General features: G+C 33.8%; 2 protein-coding genes across 6 annotated transcripts in view; both read right to left on the reverse strand.

The window, feature by feature from the left end:
* The window catches only part of LOC138309861 (sperm microtubule associated protein 2-like), a 28,248-nt gene extending 20,385 nt beyond the window's left edge, over positions 1 to 7,863 (reverse strand). Inside the window, exons 1-3 of one of the 2 annotated variants that reach the window (XM_069251100.1) lie at positions 7,531 to 7,863; positions 7,377 to 7,446; positions 5,611 to 5,678 (exon numbers count right to left, since the gene is read on the reverse strand). In XM_069251100.1, the coding sequence (XP_069107201.1) occupies positions 5,611 to 5,678; positions 7,377 to 7,446; positions 7,531 to 7,543 (151 nt within the window). In that variant the 5' untranslated portion in view covers positions 7,544 to 7,863. The remainder of the gene's footprint in view (positions 1 to 5,610; positions 5,679 to 7,376; positions 7,447 to 7,530) is intronic. The other variant, XM_069251101.1, reaches the window with a different exon arrangement.
* A 9,556-nt stretch (positions 7,864 to 17,419) lies between these two features.
* Positions 17,420 to 21,364, reverse strand: part of LOC138309234 (calmodulin-regulated spectrin-associated protein 1-like) — a 42,689-nt gene continuing 38,744 nt past the window's right edge. For all 4 annotated transcript variants that reach the window (XM_069250389.1, XM_069250388.1, XM_069250387.1 and 1 more), the window contains 3 exons: positions 19,468 to 19,586; positions 18,202 to 18,365; positions 17,420 to 17,893 (listed from right to left, as the gene is read on the reverse strand). In XM_069250389.1, coding sequence (XP_069106490.1) covers positions 17,770 to 17,893; positions 18,202 to 18,365; positions 19,468 to 19,586 — 407 coding nt within the window. In that variant the 3' untranslated portion in view covers positions 17,420 to 17,769. The remainder of the gene's footprint in view (positions 17,894 to 18,201; positions 18,366 to 19,467; positions 19,587 to 21,364) is intronic.

The raw sequence follows: 21,364 nt of genomic DNA on the forward strand, positions 1-21,364 counted from the left end.
CACAGCATGAGAAATGCTTCCATGTTCTTAAGCCATAATTTATGTTTAAAGAGATCCTAATAAATACCTGCATGTCTTTAAAGCCTTCAAATTTTTAAGACATCTACTACAGTTTTTATCTATTTGAAATCTTTTATATCAAATTATCGTCTGAGTGATCAGCCAAACCTGTGATGCACACTTCTCGGAGGAGCTTTATACCTCCACAATGTCTATCTCGTATATTGATCGGCCGCAATTAAAAATTAATATCCTTCACAACTCCACAGGGGATTAAGTATTGATTTTATAGGTCTGTTATAGCGCCGCACCTTTGTTTTACCTGTACAACAGGTAGATACAGGTAGATATATACGATCAGGTAAACGAGAAGTTCTAAAGACAAATTAGGGAAGAATCTGATTTATATCACATATTTATATCTATTCATGGGGAGAAATTAATCAACTGAGACCACAGCTAACTTACAACTGTGATGGCAATTCAGGGTTTTTTCTTATAATGTACCTGGCAATGATCATACATGTGATGATTTGGGATTAAGTGGTGGAATATCGGTACTAATAGAATTTTTCACTCCCTTTGGGGTGAGACAGGGGAATCTCAGCCCGAGGGGTAAGATTCTTAAACTGTCAAACATGAGGCTTTACCGAGAGTTTGACAGCTTAGGAGTCATCCTGAGGATCTCCTGTAACTCAAAAGAGGGTGAATGATTCTTTTTTTCTTAGCATATGCAAAGATCTTGTGTAGGTTGTCTTTACCCTAGAAAAATTTTACATCGGTAAAATTGCAGATATCCCTGTCCGGGGTTAGAGAAATTTTAATACCTCAGTCACAGCCTTGCCATCCTCTTCCCCATATTTAATCCATATTTAAGAAAATAAATACATTATCTGAAAACGACTAATACAGTTCATCCAATAATACAATACTTTGACAGCAAACACTTTGATTAGAAAACAGACCACATCACCTGCTATACACCCATGATGCCACTGAGAAACATCTAGTCTCCTCTCAAGTTTCATCCTCCAACTCAGAACCATAAAGATTATGTTTGATTTGGTTTGGTTTCATAAGTTTAAGAGATCTAGAGGTTGGGGGTGAGGGGTGAGGGGTGAGGGGGGGGGGGGGGGGGTTTGTGGTAATATATGTAATTGTTGGGACATATTAACCACAGGGACTTGACACGAAAATTTTTAACCAATAGTATACATATAATGATATATATATTATAGTATCAAGGGTATAAACTCGGCGGTCGAGAAAAACGGACCTATTTTTTTTAAACCATGATTATTTTAATAAATGGGTTCTATACAACATTGACGGATATCTTACCTTAAAGAGAAATAATTTATCTTTCCATTGAGTGCTTGATGAACAAAATTGTCCAAGCATTGACGAAGCTATGGCTTGATGAATCGGGAAATTTACGAAAAATATGCTAGGTAGACATTTCCCTGTCCGGTCGAAATGTCCTTTCAGCTCTAATGGGTACCTCAAAAACCAAGCCAAAATCATAAAATCTACGCTTGTGGTGGTAAACAGTACCCATAACCGTGTTCATCCACAATCTCTTATGGAGGTGTCATGACACGTACTTTGTAGAAACTCCATTTAAACATCGTGTAGCTCACTTACTTTAACCGTCACCGCCATGTTCATTTTTCTCTCGGAACGCTTCTCGACTTTACATATCGTGACTACATTATGCAAATTATGTTATGTTGTGCTTGTAGGTAAACTCGAGAAGCGTTCCGAAGAACAAATGAACATGGCAGTGGCCCCACCAAAATTTAATATACAAATAGAACATACAACATACCTTTTTTTTCAACAAAATATGGTAAATTAAACCTTTGTGTATTGTACCTGAGAATAAAACTAATTGTCAGAAAATATTCAATATCTGTGCTTGAGTCCAGCTTATTAAAGTCTGAAAGAATGACAATATAAAATGTTGGATCATTGTACAGCAACAATATTACATATTGATTCACAACTCATTACCTAGTAAATATTAAAAGCTTCAGACATCAATATGTAGTAAATATTAAAAGCTTCAGACATCAATATGTAGTAAATATTAAAAGCTTCAGACAACAAATCTTTGATAGTTATTTGAACAAGTATAATTATACAGTAAAATAAAAATGGTAATGATATCCTACTGTCAGGATAAACTGGCATACCTCATTTATTTTAATACTTAAGTATTGATTCAACAGATCCAGACATTATGACAATATCGTCTTTTTATATTTACCTGCATGGTGGGAGGGCGTGTATTGATGTCATTAAGTGTGGGGTAAAGAGTTTAAATCATCATTCCATAGAGTTGTGGACAATACAGTCATGCACTGCACTCATGAATGAAAGTGTTACATGTACATGCTTGACTCCTGTTAAGTCTTATTAGTCAATGTTTTCATTTTATAACACATCAAAGAAGTGATTAGATTAAGATTAAAAAAATTAAGGCCACTTGAGTCTTTGGTAATGACCCTAAAGTCAAGGTCACTCAGGTCTTTGGTGATGACTCTAAGGTCAAGGCTACTTATCTTTGGTGATGACCTTAAGGTCGAGGTCAGTCATCTTTTGACATTTCTTCGTGATAATCTACAGACAATTTTTGTCATGAATTCCACTACCTTTAAGACCAATACCCCAGGTACATATTGATGGTTCGTTGGCTGTCAATCAATATTATTACATTGCATGTATTTTGAATTGTGTACTGGGGTTTGCTACAACATTTGCTCCAAAATTAAATAGGCACATGTGCGTGTGGAAGCTAGCACGAGGGAACGATCCCCAAATAAGAAATCATTAAATGATACCAGAATAAAAATGTACCAGTAATAACAACAAATGCCCTCAAAATGTTCAGGAAACAATCATGATAAAGAATGTATAATAAAATCACTTTTATAATTGTGAAAGACAAATATTACAGATCTATTAAGTTGTAATGTTCTTTCACTGTGTAACTATGTTGATGTTGAACTAAGTACCAGCGTCCATTAATACACAATTAACATGTAAACAATGAAAATAAAGTCCAACTAATACATATATTTACAGAACAAATATTTGCTAACAAATCTATATGTACCCCGTAGTACATAAGTAGAGAATAAATTTACCTTAATCTTCAACGATACCTTATACTAACTACAAAGGCAAATATTTTTTAAATCAAAAGGAATAAAGATCAATACTTTAAACGCAAATATAAAGTTTGTATTTCTTGTTATTTTAACCCATTCAAGCAAACAGACACTTTTATATATGGTAGATCATTTTATACTTATTATAACAAACATTGTCTGAAGTGGTATGAAAATGTCTCGGTATATGTACCATATTTAACCCTATATAAACACTCCATAATCATTCCATTCGTCAAATTGAGGCCCCAAGTTGACTTGAATTCATATTGGGTTTTTTATCTCCAAAAAACATGTTTATATACCATAAAAATGTTTTATTCTATTTACTTTAACTTTAATTTTTCTTTTACTAATTTATTTGTGGCTTACTTTGTGCAATATATTTGTAAAAGGTCTAAATTTGGTCCCAAATAGCACCCCCTCAATTTAAGTCTGTCAGCAGTTTACAGTCAAAGCCATTTAGTTTTTTAATGGGTTTTCCTCCTGAAATTCATGGAAACCACCATCTCCAAAACAAGATGTGCCCATAAATGAACCATAGCTAGACATCAAGTACACAGGGGCCACAGTGGCTGAGTGGTTAAGTTGTCTCGACATATTAACACAATCTCTCCACCTCTGGGTTGTGAGTTCGAATCCCATGTTGGGGCAGTTGCCAGGTAATGATCACTGGTACTAGGTGGTTTTTTAAAGGTACTCTGGTTTTCCTCTACCAGACTAAATGACCCTATATATAGCTAGCTGTTGTAAAGGGATGGTAAACCAATCCACTGAACATATTTATAAGCACACACTCAAACCCGATCAAGTACCAACTATTAAAAGCCTGGTAAACAAATTATTTGGTATATTTCACACTAAAAATACTGAGGTAATTTCCTTTCTTTGTGGTCCTTTAATTACACAAATTTTAAATTCTTCTGTCCAGGCGACCTAACAGTAGACCAGAGGAAATTCTTTAGCTTACGGAAGGTGACCAAGGCTTCAGGTCATGATTGGTTAGCTTCTTTACAGACTTAAATGCAAAGAGTTTATCAATTCATTCTCAAAATAAAATATTTTTTTCTCAAATGATCAATTCAGAATTCACCTGAAGTAAGTCTAGGCTGTTTTCAAGTTATAGGTACTTGATAAGCTAGAACATGTCTGTAAATGTTAGGAAGCAAATAATCTGATAAAACTAATTATTCATAAAACTAACAGAACACCATGGCAGACCAGAACCTGACTTCTATATGTATGTAGACCTACTCTATCTGCCTACAAATAAACTCATTGTAGGTGGTAAGGTTTGTGTGCTATTTTTCACAATTGCTTGATTAAATTATCTTTAAAATACCAACAGTTGACAGGATAACAATGTACACCACGATAAATCAGTTTTTCATTTTCTCTGTGAAATATTCATGCAGGTTATATGTGTACATATATAATTTCTCTGAAGACTCTAATGATTATATATTTCACTTTGAAAGATTTGAATTAAGAATTTATGGATGTGGGATTACAGATATTTCATTTTCTTTGTGTAGTACTGGTTTCTCTGAAAATTATTTTCATTCTGAAGGTTTTTAATTGATAATTCATGGATGTAAAGCTGTGGTACCCCCTTCCCAAGTAGAGTGAATTATTCTGAAGAAAAAAAATGTGAAAGTCTTTGAATCTAGCTACAGGACCTCTGACGTCACAGCTGTAATGTACAATCAGAGATCGTATTCTACAGACTTATTGTCAAATTTTCAAACATTTATTCCATCAATAATATCAGTTAAAAGTTGTTTAAATACAATATAGATTACATGTACAGCCTGTAATTTAAAACAAGAATGCAGAAACCCTAAAGTAGTTATTGTACTAATGGGTGTGCCTTGTAGACTATATCTATTTTATTGATCGAACCAGTCAGTGCAATTACTTGATATACGATCATTAAATAAATGTACCAGCTTTTATTTAAAAAATAACTTTTGTCATGATTACCAAATTGATTCAGCGCGACCCATTATTAAAAAGATAACGGAAGTATTCCTTATTGTACAGGCTATGTGATGTGTTGCTACCAGTACTTATTTCATGTGTGTTTGGGAGATTAATTGCTGTAATATTTGTGTTGTTTGATATTACAGAAAAAATGTGAATCGTTATCAGCTCAAGGGGGAGACAATCTAATATATCATTATATGGAGAGGAAACCTACTCGATCATTACAAGTAAAAATCTTGATCCTTTGAACTCTTGGCCATTTTATAGTTCTACCTTACTGAAGCATATACATTGCTTCAAAAACAGTTCTAACAGCACATCCCGACACATCAGTTACTAAACTCACAACTGGCACCTGAGTTACCAGACCCATTTTTACAGGCAGAATTCAATCCATCGTAGAGCTCTGAGCTGGTTATAATCATACATTATTATGTATTTCACTACTCACCAAATTCTGTAGTCTTTCCATCCCTCTGTGGTGTTGGTGGGAGTCTGTCCACCCAGTAAACGGACCGCCTACAGTAGAAATCAACAACCATATAGCACAACCAAACCCAGAAAAGAGGATTATCTCCCCCTATATTACATTTAATAATTAAAAGTTCATTTTATTTTATCTGTTACATATGGTATATTATACAGAAAACAAGAGTTTTTGTATCATAAGAGCAGTAATGTTGCTAATTTTGTCATTAAATAATTTTGGTAGTAATGTACATATTATATTTTTATATTATTTAAAGAAAAAAAAATCTTTTAACTTTAATGTCTTTTTTTTTAAGTTGTATGGTCTATCACTTTCGCTCTTTTTGTCATAGTGAAAACTGTTTAAGTGTTATACACATTTTTCCCCGTCTGTCCGAGGTTTAAACTTTCTACTTTTACCACTTTTTATAAAGTTGCAGCACTGGAAGTATTTTTAATTATAGAAGTAAAAAATCTTTTTAACGTGTACACGTCAAAAATAAACTCGAAAGATGCCGAATCATTCCGAACTCTTCCGAACATCGTCGCGACAATTTCGAAGTAACACGAGAGTTGTGAAACCAAATGTCAACAATTTTTTTCATAAACAAAACATGCGGTCGACCTCAGCAGACTGGATCTACAAGGAAAATAATGCTTGCACATTACAATATTTGATACACACAATATTGAATTACAGCAATGTGTGAATTAGATGTTTCAAATACTCGCTCTGTGGACAAATACCAGCACGATTTGCTCATATTAGCCAGAAGGAAAACGTAAACAAACACATGTGCGCTTACGCTAGGTACCTGGATCACCACGTGCAGGACGTGTAGACATAAGTCACGTGGTACGATTCGGAATGCCGACAAAAGCCGAAGGTACTGAACATGGCGGTGATTGAAGGCGCTATATTCAAAACCAGGAATATATGATCCCTAGATTTCGGCGCTCTTATAGGCCGACATATTCTTTTGGGGAGCTTAATCAATAAGTTACATGTGCATGTTCAAATATCAAATGTTTAAGCAATGTATCGTTACAGTGAAAATTACCAGAAATACAACTTTAAAATAATTATCTATAAATTATGAAAACCAGTATAATGTACTGATATGACTACCTCTATTTCTCATATTTTATTTCCAATTATCAATGTGGAATGACACAATATAGAAATATTTTTATCAATATTACCAGAACTTAAAAACATTATTTAAACTACCTGCAGTCATTTATTTATTTATAATAACTATAATTACAGATTGAAGCATGCCAGACAGATGTAAGATTCCAATTAAGTGATTTTAAAATTCTTAAATGTTTGTGAAAGTTGAGGAAAGGGAGGAGGAAGAGGGCTATGTCAAAATTAATTAATTATTATAAAATTTCATCAGCCTCATTTTCTCACATTCATTATAACTGGATCTACAGACAAAAAGTTGTTACATTATCTGGGATTGGTTGGTTATCCTTGCCTGACTAATATAATCTTTTCTGGAGAAATGTTTAATTATTTATCATAGTAAATACGGTAATACGTTATAATTTGTTTGACATTTAAAAGATACAAATACTTTAAACTAAGATAAGAGATATATATACAAAAACTCATAGTAATCAAAAGAAATGTGATCCCAATCCGCTGAAAAGACTGTCCTTGAGAGCGAGTGGAAATTACAAAGCGCCTGTCAGATGTATTTCCTATCCGAGAGCCGAAACAATACGATAAGGTAACATTACCTGTCCTCTTGGAACTCCGGCTGTGTCCGCTTCGCCTTAGACAGCCAGTCTATCCGGCTGTAACCTTCGTCTGAAACAGATAAATTAGGTGTAATCCTTACGATTGTCACTCATTAAAACGCCACATTAATTTCATTTTGAGCCGATAACTTACTTTTGACAGACATATTTTTTACTGGCGCGGAACTCCTCGCGCGTTGCAGACGTTGTTAAGGATCGTTGTCAATGACGCCTTTCGATTGTTTCCATTGGTCATTCTCACATCGGCGGAAGCTCCAAATCGAAAGTAGACTACGCGGTAGGCTTATCCTTGTATTCAATGCTCTTAAGATGTAATCTCAAAATATTTACAGAATTTATGTACTGTTGATCGATAATACAAACAATCAGTCTGATATATCCGAGTAAACAGAGATAGACTGTACACAAGTGTCAAACCTAGCACTAAGTGTTATGGATATGTGGACTGTGTAATTTAAATGTCCGACTGTCGAAAGAACTGTATCGTGATTTTGACACGGTTTTATATTAATTTGTCTCTATGCGAGAACAATTGTCTTTTATCTTCACTCAATGCACTACCTATGGACCGACTACTTAGCTACAACAAAGAAAATCACTGCTTCATTTCATCGACTGGAGTTAATTTGTATAGGTGCGACAAAGATGATACACCCAAGCTGTGGTTCTACAGACAATGTACATTAGTGGCAACTCTATACACTTAAAACCACTATTAAAATATCTATTATTGTTCTGGATTTTAATAACCGTCAAATATACCATTAATGGCTCTGGTCGGACTTCTCTATCAACTGAAATATCAAATGTTACAAATGGGTTTGTCCATTACCTTTAATATACAAGAGTCCAATTAATGTATCAGTTTATCTATAATTGATCCAACGGACAATTAGACATTATATCGATACAAAGTACGCATTTCAATACCTTTTCTGATATTAAGCTGGTATTATAAAACATTTTAACAGATTCAGTTCAACTCTCGAGGCTATTCAGGAACTCAATTATACTTTTGACACTGCATCAATCACCAAACATACCAATAATTCTAATGTTAAATTAAAAAATTAACTGATGAAATCAGTAGAAAAGTGTTGACTAGGATCTAATGCTGCTGATTTGCTACACAAATTATTATCACTTCATCAATTAAAGTTATATGTGCCGTAACTGGCCGAAAATTTTGACATGTTATTTTTTCTTCAAATATCTATTTAAAACCATAAGTTTTAATGAATAAAGCTGTGAAAATCATTCAAATGGACAGACAAACATATATAATGCCTTATAAACGTTAGTTGGAACACATAGGTTATGCACTGTGAAATTCTTGTTTTTTATGCCATATACACGTTTAGATGGAAACATACCTTCAGAAATCACTTTACAATTACTAATAATACTGTAAAAATGTGCAAAGAAATTGTGGACAACAATATGGCTTCATGGTCTGACCGTATGAACTCATTTCACTACACTAAAGATGTTAATATAATGATTTTTGGCAGTACTGCCAAAAATAATTTTCAGCTCTCTTTTGTACTTGTAAAATTAAAACCTATACATTGAAAGTATTGTAATTCTCAAAATGTTGGTTACTTTTGGAGTTTAATAACATATTAAAAGCCCTTCTTTAACAGTGAAGAAAATAATTTTCCAATTTAGATCCTACACATATATGTAAATGACTACTGTTTGACTATCAACATATATCAGTATTGAAAAAAAACAAACATCCAACTAAACATCAAATAATTTCTTTGTCTTCAAGAGGTGACAAGTCGTGCAGCATATATATGTGTGGTTCAAATTATTATAAACAATCTTATTTTAGCACTGACATAATTTAATGACTTCTGACCCAACAACTTCATCATGATTTTAATGTAAGCTATGTCGTTATGGCTATTTTTGTATATTCTATAATTGCCTGCCAAATACATGAGATATCTTGACACATGTGAAAATAAATTGGTTTACGGTATCCTTTATCCGTATCCATTTGGGAATACATACACTGTAAGGCTTTGTAACAGGTGGGGTGGTTGATGTGATGATGATCAAGAGCATGGAATCCAGACACTTGCAGCAATGAACAGTGTTGTTTCTCCAGAAAGTGATGTTATGATTTTCCTCCAAAATCCAGTATAGTATACAACTTATAAGGCTAAACTTTTGAAAAAATCTGAATATTTGTTAATGAATTAGTATGGATAAATAATAATTCATTATCTTACATGACTTTTGTCTTTTGTCTTTGCTATTTCTGGATAGGTCAAAATTCCTCTGACAGGTCTTAGTAAGTGCAATATCAATGCCTCCGAAAATGTCAACTTTCATTAGATATCAATTTCTTGTATTAACCCTACAAAAAGTCAATAATTGTTAAGTGTACTTTTTTTCAACAATTTCAATCAATGACATTGACAAAGACACAATTGTCAAAGGAATTAGACATCAGATTATAAAATAATGATAAAAGAAAACAAAAGACAAGATAAATTGATAAATTTTATTAATAATAATTTATCCATATCAATTATTAAAGCAACAACTTGCAAGAATGTATACTGTAGTAATGATTCACAGAACACAGCCACAAAAATTTTATATTTCATGCCAACAAAATCAGCCTCGTTATAAACTTGACCTTTGACCCCATTATAGGACAGAAGTTTTTCTTTAACTTGGTAACCTCTAACCTATGAGTTTTCACCTTTGACACAAATCTAACAATTTTTTCATCAACTGATTCTGAACACAAATCATAAGCTAAGAGAGAAATCACAGGGACCAGGCACTGACCCATATAGAAATAATATTACATAAAGTGCATACTGGCTTATATGTATATTATTCTTAAATTGTAATGTATGGCCCCTGTGCTGATGAAAATACTTTCCACACTCTAGCTTTTCCATTAACACTATAAATGTAAGGTATAAAACATTAAAACAAAAGCTTTTATACAATTGATTTAAAATATCAGCTGTTTGCTTGCAAAAATGAAATTCTGGTATTACTGATTTGTCTTTCCACTATGATTAGTGATCATATTAAAGGTATACTATTACATTATTTTCTATTCCAGTGAAATGTAACTAAAACTGAGATCCTAAAAACAATAAAACTGTGTTAATTTAAATTCTGGCAGTTTTCTATTGACTAAAAGATAATATATATATGTCATACATGTGTTGTAAAATCTAAATGGGGTTTTAATCAATTAATTTAAATAAATGTGCCAATCAAATGGATTAACTCCTTCACCCCTGATAATACATAATGAACTCTTCCAGCCTTTACATCAGAAAAGTTCAAATGTGTTACCAGGGGTGAATGAGTTTATAAATAGTATCTTGGTGAGGAATGAGTATATAGGCTATATAAGATATACTGTAGTTTGTCACTGAAACTACTCTGTTGTCTATCATACATGGAACGGTTTGTCTTACACTTCATTAAATTAATTAGACATGACAAATATTTCTGTTCAAATGATCAGCTTAAATTAACGCAAAATAAATAAATGATGATTTTACAGAATGGTATGATGAGCAAATAATAAATTGCTGAATATATTTATGACTGACTAAATTGTAAACATCACAGTTTTCAGATCAACTCATTGGATCTTGTATAATAACTTACACGAATGTGGTTACCTGTACATAATATAAGGCTGCAGCTCAAACGATACAGTTCAACACCAAATTAAGCAAATTTAAATAATCCACCCTGCAGATACAATAATGAGCACACCTGTTTATAATTATAGACTGGTCCATTATTGGTAGGAGGGGTGTTCAGATAGCATGCTACATCTGAAGAAGACATTATATAACAAGTATAAAAGCTATAAACTGCAACTAATGACGGGAAATACTGATCATAAAATTAAAATATAATTGCGGAAAACGTTTTGTACAATACACACAGAAAGTCATGAATACATTTAAATATGAACCTCAAACATTATTCCACGCATATGTATTTCAATGAATACATGCATGAATATTCAAATGCATGTTAATTAATAATATATAATGACAAGCCCACATTGTGCACAAAGTTTTGACTGTAAAACGTACCACACATAATTACACATTAGACGGACATAAATATGGATATGTATGAGGATTAACCACACACATGAATATGTATGAGGAATATATATACACATACATACACATATGAATATGTATGAGGAAAAATAGCACATATTCAGGTCACTTGAGGAAGATCATTACATAAGGCATTTTAATATAGACTTAACATCTTTTTTTAACTACTTCCATAACACAATTTGTCTACATCTTAATTAAAATCAGATGAAATTGTATTCCAATATGTATAACACAAGATATTCTCCAATATGTATAACACAAGATATTCTCCAATATGTATAACACAAGATATTTCTCCAATATGTATAACACAAGATATTCCACCTGTGTCCTGTGCTTTACAAATCTAATAATAAATTTGGTCCTACAATCAGTTTTCAGATCAAAAGAAAAGGATATGAAATGTTTGTAACGTCTTTTGCTGTTGTATTAATGTAATTACAATGTTAAAATCACAAGTATTGATACAGACCTGGCATTAATGGTTTCATCCTAACTGTAGAAAACAGTTTTCTTTCTCATAAGACTTCACTTCTTACTTTGTACTGTGAGGAGTGTTTAGGGAAAACTCTTATAGCCCTGGGTGGCAAACAACTAACCTCACCTGTTTTTCTTTAGATCAGACCAGTAATGATTTGAAACATTTCCCTCTACTGTCTGTGACTGAACATCCAACCGAGGGCAAAAAACAAGGACTTCAATAATGGAACTTGCAACCATATACAGAAATCATCAGAAATGAAAAATGCATTTTTTCTGATGTCAAAAAATAAACGAAACACAGTTATAGCTGATCTAAAGAAAACCTATGAGCATGAATAAGTGACCTGCAAGTATAGCTTAAGACAAACTAGCTTGTACACGATGTACTGCATAGGCAGTAAGTTTTTTTTATATATAAATATATAATTTTCAGATTTTTAGTTTCAAGTTACATGATTGAACAAATTTTAATTCCATGTTTTTGAGTAGAAGAAAATAGCGGATATACAGAGAACTACCAAGACACAATATTTTTTGCTTCCAAAGCACTTTTTGATTTAGCCCATTTCTTGGCTTCATCAGATTTTAATATGGGTAAAAACTTAAAGATGTAGACAAATTGTGTTATAATTGATTAACAGCAACACCATCAACAACGAAGTACATATATGTAATACAGCAACGACAGGTTGTTTATACATTTAACTCTTACTCTAGCATACACTCATATTCATCACCTGAAGAAAAAGCAAATAAAGCACACATTCTTTCACACAATTATCATATATCCACTGCACGTCATGGTAATATAATATACACAATTATGACACGTATCAGGCCCCGATTTCTCGAAACAAACTTAAGTCAAAATTTGACTTTAGTCAATTTTATCAACATAAGTTACATAAGGAAAAAAACTTAAGTTTTGACTTAAGTCTGTACTTTTGTTTCGAGAAATCGGAGCCTGGACTTTCCTCATTGCTTAGCATACTTGTTTTAACCTGGTAGGTTTATTTCAGTTTTGAATCAGAATATTTTATTGAGTAGAAAGGGAATGGGGCACCAGGCATATCCTATATCAGCCCTCTCCCAAATTCAATTAGTTGCTGAAATACCACAAACAAACTGGGGTGTACCAATTTGACGATGTTGGAGACTAACATGCTTCTATCTATTGTTTGGTTATAAGTCAATGTTCGGGTCATATTGATAAATAAGATACTTCTGACAGTTTCTGTAAAATGCATTTTCATGTTCATCAATTACTTCTATTCTTTTCATTTCATTACTCCTTACATGTATATAGCTGCAAACTTACTTAGCAGGTCAAATTTACAAACATACATTGAGAAGATATCTTTTGGATAATATACTATAGACTAAATAAGTTTTCTAAATTCTACTTGTTTGTTTTGCTTATCAACAACAATATCATGATCAATATCTGCACATGTTGGATTGTCATTTGAAAATGGATCTTCCATCAATTCAGAGTTATTACTTTAGAAATTTATAATATGATCCATAGATCAATGTAAGGGGAGATAACTTTCATTAAAATTCTGTGACTGCCTTCAAAATGATGAATGATAATTAATTTCCAAATCTTTATAATTAATTCTGACTGACTCTATACCAAAAGTAAATCTACAGATATTGAGTAAGAACTAGTCAAACAAAATCACCTGTTATTACTCTAGGGATAAGAAGTAATATAAACACACCAACATGATTTGTTCTGTGTACAATGTCGTTAAGCTAATGAGATATATATTTCATTTGAACTACACATAATGTCTATCATATTATACACTGTATCGATGTAGCAGTTTCCCCAATTAACACTATTAATATTAAATATTTGTTCAATGAACACAGGAGGTTGTAAATGCCACATAATTTTAAAATAGCAGAATTTGAGGTGAATTAACACAGCATTATAACAATCAAATGCCTTCTCTGGAAAAGTTCTGCAAAATCAGGAACATGCGAGACTCATTTTTACAAATGATTATTTGGAAACTGATTTTTAAGCGAAGGAAGCTATAATCTTATTTCAAAATATGTCATGTAATTTATTGTTTTTTGCTTTCGCGTGAAAATAATGTCAGGTTTACAGATCATACAATTGGTGATTATTAGCTACACATGGAACTTGAACATTACACGTCACATGACATATAGCGAGTCGTTGAAAGGGAAGTAACTCTTTTAAATGAAATTGGTAGTCTCATTGGGCATGTAGCATAAAATTGAAAGCTGAAGTATGATATTTCAAGCAGTGTACAGCCTCTTAGAATGATATGTAAAACAATTCATTTAGCATATACAATGGCATTGATTTTAAGAATAAAACTTGTACTGATCGGGGGGGGGGGGGGGGGGGGGGGGGTAAACAAGAAAATATATTATTTTAATGTAATGCGAAGTTTTAGCACTTTTTATATTAACTTACACAATACATTATAAAAGTACTTAGTAACTTATAAAGAGAAAGAGAGACAAGAGTCCTATTTATATAAGCATGTGTTTCAGATAAGTAAAGGTCAATCTTTATATCTTTTCATAAATAATTGATCTTTTAATGATGGAGACACAACAGGACTTGAAGAAATCATTAATGTGTCTAAATCATTTAGTCATATATGACAACAGCTTCTTATTAATCCAGATTTTAAATTTCAACTTGTATTTTCAGAATTCATATATCAACTCCTTTTTTAATACAGTTATTTGTAGCATGAGAGGAGAAAATGTAAAGGTCAGACCCGGATTGGAACCTAGGACCTCCAAACACTAGCCAGAAGATCTGCTGATTGAGCTACCTGGTCACCGATGATCGACCCAGTCCATTTTTGCTTCATATTAAAAACATGTCAAATAAGAGATGGGCATTTTGAAATCAAAAGAAAAATTTTACTTTGAAATAGGAACCATATTTAAGAGATCTGAAAACTTATAACGGTTCTGCATCTACTGGAAGACTCGGATACATAAAACATTACATCTATTTACTTATCATGTTCAAACTAGAGGGGACGCTATTTAAACGCTAGACAGATTATTATTAGAACCTAGCAGTTTAGATATTGTCAAGCACTATTAATGTAATATTATTGACTTTCAACATTCACAAAACCTAAATGCTGGATCGTTTCGCTATATTTAAATATCTCCACCATAAAATGAAAGGAACATGGAATAAATGACAATAATATTATCATCATTAATCTATATTTTTAAATCTAGGTTCAATTTTACGAGCACTTGACTATACGATTGGATAAAAGAAATGAAAATCTTAATGTTCAATTTTATGAGTACTTTGCGATACGATTGGATAAAACTGACATCACAGCTCTTCATGGATTGGTTAGAAATTCGGCAAACAGAAAAGATGGAATTCAAATTCAACAAATATGACTGGTGACATCTTCAGCAATATCAACAAATTCAAGGACTACAACTTCTGACATTTTCAGCAATGACAAATAGTTGGTAACTTATATATTTTACATCACTGATAAAAATTTAGCAGTACACATTCACCACAAATACAACCTTGGCGATATAGACTCACATTATTTTGCATAACAATAACTATTCATAGATAGATTCCTTACAATACAATATCAGCACTTGTTCCCAACATAATATCATTACAACTCGAGGCATCTTGACACGTGGCAGAATGTGTTGAAGCTTGTATCTTCATCACTGAACTGTATACTAACACACAGGGTGAAGGGGCTGGATGGCTAAGGACAATCACTTGACCAAATTAGGAGTTAGTTCTGTGATTGACAATATATCAGACATGAAAAGGATTTCTTTGAGCTCTAAGTTTTAGACCACAGTAAGACAAACTTCACACCGGGTCTACAGAAGAAATAAATACATTTTTGTATGTTATATGGGTATTAAATCTAATGTGCTGAACAAATGTTGAAAAATAAAACAAGTTCTATTTATGACGCCAGAAAACTTGGTGAAAATGGCACTCATACAAGAGAAAATTTTCTTTAAAATAAATAAATAATTATACAGCAGGTTTTAAGGAGCTTAGACAGAAACTATGGATAAATCTGACGACATACATATAAATATATTAACATTTCTGACATCATAACAGCAAGCTTTCGAGAAACATTTTTTGAGTGATAACAAAACCACACATAACAAAACACATTTTTCGTGAGATTTCTCGGATATTGGATTACATCTTCTTAAAATACAAACTGGGACACTAGAGGAGTTTTTGGTTATAATAAGAGAAGACAAGGAGATGTAAGCTCAGTAACTGAACAGTATACATTCTAAGTGTGTCAAAAATATGGCTTTCAGGTATTAAAACAATCTTAGACCAAAGTCTGTACTCTACAATGATGTTTCCGGGGTAAATTTTAAAAACATTATCTGTGAATGAATCAGCCAGAGTGTTTTAAACTGAAAATGTTTTCATGATTTCGGTGAACTAATATAATGGGAGATAACTGTGTCTGGTGTATTACATTTCAGAGAACTAATGCTTTGTAGAAAGTCTTCACTTGAAATGTTTAGTTACTTAGCAATGAATCATGATAAGTGACTGTGATATTACAAAAGAGGAGGAAGATTCAATGGAAGAGGTATCTATAGCAATAGACTTATAATAGCATGAACACTAAGAATAATGCTTTATGGAAAGTCTTTACTTGAAATGTTAGTTACTTAGCAATGGTAAGTGACATTACAAAATAAGAGGAAGTATCAATGAAAGAGGTACTTATAGCAATAGACCTATAATAGCATGAACACTATATGAGTTTGGTCCCTTGTAATTCCAACCCACCAACCTTATACAATACACATTGAACAGAAAAAACTTTAACTAAATGACTGTCGAAACTCACACTTTTACTAGAAGGAATTCATCTAATCCCAATTAAAATTAAAGTACAGTTTAATCCTAGGGGAAAACAAAATTTTAACCCTGAGAACCTTTCAGAATTTCTAGATCAGCTTGTCATGTCTAAGAGTGACATGAATTTCAGTTAAAAGTTATGCAGAACATGCTTCATTTTCATAAAGAATTTTCTCAAAAGATGTAAAATGGATGCTGTAAAATTGGAATTGTTCATGATGGAGAATTTTCACTATTTTTGCTTCAAACAAATTAGGAGTACATCCATGTGTTAACATATCACAAAGTTCTAATTTTGAATAATTAGAACAGATGTGAGGCGCATAAATCATGACACAGCAAACAGTGCGAATACTGACTTAGCGAAAATATCCATGTTTTTAGAAATGTGGATTTATCATGAAGACTTTCGGTGATCTGTTGGCACTAAAGTAATGAACTGCCTTTCAGTAACTCAGCCTGTATTCAGATCTCCTATGAAATGTAGAAATGTTGTCAGCTGTTTGACCAGGTGTATCTTTCCCTCAGCTGTTTGACCAGGTGTATCTTTCCCTCAGCTGTTTGACCAGGTGTATCTTTCCCTCAGCTGTTTGACCAGGTGTATCTTTCCCTCAGCTGTTTGACCAGGTGTATCTTTCCCTCAGCTGTTTGACAAGGTGTATCTTTGCCTCAGTATCTTTGTTTCTATGAAGATTCTCAGCCCGTTTCCATCCTTGCCAGTAATGAAGTCAATAAATGCTGTGGTTATATACTTTCAGTGATGAACACAAAGAGTCAGCAACACCTCCCACACCAAGTGCGAGATTCTATTGTCTGACAAAGTAATGCTAGTCATCTGTTAATAAATTAAAAACTTTCACTTTTTCGGTGCAGCCTTTCCAAACTTCCATAAAGCACTTTGTATAGCGACAGCGTCTATAGACACAGATATATGTTTGGTGGACGAGATTTCTGAAAATCCTTTTGAACCAGAGTTGTACCTACAAAAGAAAGAATTTAAAGTTAAAGATCAATTTATTTGAGATGATAATGTAATGTAAAATTATCTCCTTTAAAACACAAGCAAGTTTAGTCTTGTTAGAGTTAGGGGCAAGGGACATAACTCTGTTACCTCATAGCATAGAAGGACCATAATACAAGAAGGATAGCGTCTAGTTGACCAAGATCTTTAAAGCTTTCTTTCATTGGAAATCAATGAAGAAAATTTTCTACTTCCGGCCCAGAGATGAAGGGCTTGTGGTAATATGTTGGGTATCTTCACCACTGCTAACAGTAGAATATTACTTACTTGTAGAATTTCTCTATCATTTTGTTTGTAATCTGTTTGGGCCCGATTCCATGGATCTTGTAAATGTCCTCAGTTTCAGGGTAGTACTCATATACACTGCGGTACTGACAGCTATGGTCACGGAACAGGATGATGAAATGTTTAGCATCCGACTTAGCCATCTCCTACAACAGAAAAAAGAGAATGTTGTATTTCACAATGTTACAAAAAAATTCCCAGACCAGTGATCATTTTCAAAACCTGCCTTAGCCAACCCTCTATATAAAGACCACCTGTTTAGTACAGGTACAACAATTTTCTTAGGGTCTTGAATGGTTAATTTAAAGAAGAGCAACAAAACAAATACCGGGAATGAAAGATTTAACCTATGAAAACAGACTGAGGATCCTGAAGTTACCTACACTAAAACACAGAAGGCTTAGAGGAGACATGATCCAAGTATATAAGGTGATACATGGAGGATATGATCGAGTCGTCGTAGAGGGATTTTTAATCTAAATTAACAACAAAAGAACAAGGGGCCACTCTTTGACATTGTTAAAACGACAAAGTCGTCTAAATTTGAGAAAGTATTCATTCAAGGAGCGGATCATCAATCACTGGAACTCTCTTCCCGAAGCCGTGGTTACGTCACCATCAATAAAAACATTTGAATCTCGCTTGGATAAGCATTGGGGGCAGCTCAAATGCTACTTAAATCATGAGATAGATAATACTGAACTTATTAATAGTCAGGATGTATAGTATGATTAGCGATCTGGATATATAGGCATTATGCCTGCGTCCAGTATTATTATTATTATTATTAATTTAAACTGAATTTAACCTGTATATAAAGACCACCTGGCTATAAAGATCAGTTGTGTTTACTCTATAAGCCATCCTTTACAGACAGGTTTGACTATATATATATTAAATATTCCTGTAGAGCCATCATTAAATGGTGATTGTACAAGAGGAAGATATATTGACAAAAACAATAGGTCCCCCATGGATTTATTTCTATGGATCCTTTCAAAATTTTATGTACCGGTATACTGGACTTGGGATATGTGCTTGCAATCCTAAATACAAATGTAACAGGTAGATTGGTTGTATACAACTTAACATCAAGAGTTATTCACCTTGCCTGGAAAAAAAAACAACTGTAGTACAACATTCAATACCATACAGTTAACCCATATAGGTTTGTCTACTGGTATATAATTTAGGAAACCACAATTAATGTAACAACAGGCTTAGCTTCTGATAGCCCCGCAAAAGTACCTCTAGAACTTTAGCCTTCATTTCCGAGTTTACACTGCCGGCTAAACAGCAGTGACTGATGGCGTTGATTATAATGTGGCGGTTAGACTTTGAACTTGGCTTCACAAACAGCTTGGGCCCTGTAACAAAACGTAAAAGTTTCAATAAACATAAGAATAAATGAAACATTACAGAACTGATATAAGTTATCAGCTGAAAATTTAATAAATACAAGAGGCCCAAAGGGCCTTAACGGTCATCTGACTACCTTGGCAATAGTAAATTTAATTTCATATGGTGTCACTTTGTCAGGACCATGTCAGGATCATTTTCAATTTCTTTCAACAAATTTTCTTTCAAACAAGAGGCCAAAGGGCCTTAACATGTAGGAAATTAATTAGATATAGTGTCATGGTAGCCATCTTCGATTTGGGATCAACCAGAGATGTAACAACACTCTGTCGGGACCATGTCAGGATCATTTCATGACAGTTTCAGCCAAATCGCACTGGTAGAACTTGAGAAGAAGTTCAAAATGTGTTTTAAAGATGGCGGCTGTGGCGGCCATCTTGGTTTTCGGATTGACCCGAAAAATAACAACACTTTGTCGGGACCATGTCAGGATCATTTCATGCAAGTTTCAGCCAAATCGCACTGGTAGAACTTGAGAAGAAGTTCAAAATGTGTTTTAAAGATGGCGGCTGTGGCGGCCATCTTGGTTTTCGGATTGACCCGAAAAATAACAACACTTTGTCGGGACCATGTCAGGATCATTTCATGCAAGTTTCAGCCAAATCGCACTGGTAGAACTTGAGAAGAAGTTCAAAATGTGTTTTCAAGATGGCGGCTTTGGCGGCCATCTTGGATTACGGATCGACCCGAAAAATAACAACACTTTGTCGGGACCATATCAGGATCATTTCATGCCAGTTTCAGCCAAACCGCACCGGTAGAACTTGAGAAGAAGTTCAAAATGTGTTTTCAAGATGGCGGCTGTGGCGGCCATCTTGGTTTTTGGATTGACCCGAAAAATAGCAACACTTTGTCGGGACCATGTCAGGATCATTTCATGCAAGTTTCAGCCAAATCGCACTGGTAGAACTTGAGAAGAAGTTCAAAATGTGTTTTCAAGATGGCGGCTGTGGCGGCCATCTTGGATTTCGGATCGACCCGAAAAATAACAACACTTTGTCGGGACCATGTCAGGATCATTTCATGCAAGTTTCAGCCAAATCGCACTGGTAGAACTTGAGAAGAAGTTCAAAATGTGTTTTAAAGATGGCGGCTGTGGCGGCCATCTTGGATTTTGGATTGACCCGAAAAATAACAACACTTTGTCGGGACCATGTCAGGATCATTTCATGACAGTTTCAGCCAAATCGCACCAGTAGAACTTGAGAAGAAGTTCAAAATGTGTTTTCAAGATGGCGGCTGTGGCAGCCATCTTGAATTTCGGATCGACCCGAAAAATAACAACACTTTGTCAGGACCATGTCAGGATCATTTCATGCAAGTTTCAGCCAAATCACACCAGTAGAACTTGAGAAGGAGTTCAAAATGTGCTTTCAAGATGGCGGCTGTGGCGGCCATCTTGGTTTTTGGATTGACCCGAAAAATAACAACACTTTGTCGGGACCATATCAGGATCATTTCATGACAGTTTCAGCCAAACCGCACAGGTAGAACTTGAGAAGAAGTTCAAAATGTGTTTTCAAGATGGCGGCTGTGGCGGCCATCTTGGATTTCGGATCGACCCGAAAAATAACAACACTTTGTCGGGACCATGTCAGGATCATTTCATGCAAGTTTCAGCCAAATCACACCAGTAGAACTTGAGAAGAAGTTCAAAATGTGTTTTCAAGATGGCGGCTGTGGCGGCCATCTTGGATTTCGGATCGACCCGAAAAATAACAACACT

Source organism: Argopecten irradians, chromosome 15, assembly GCF_041381155.1.
Source record: "Argopecten irradians isolate NY chromosome 15, Ai_NY, whole genome shotgun sequence".
Lineage (NCBI taxonomy): Eukaryota > Metazoa > Mollusca > Bivalvia > Pectinida > Pectinidae > Argopecten > Argopecten irradians.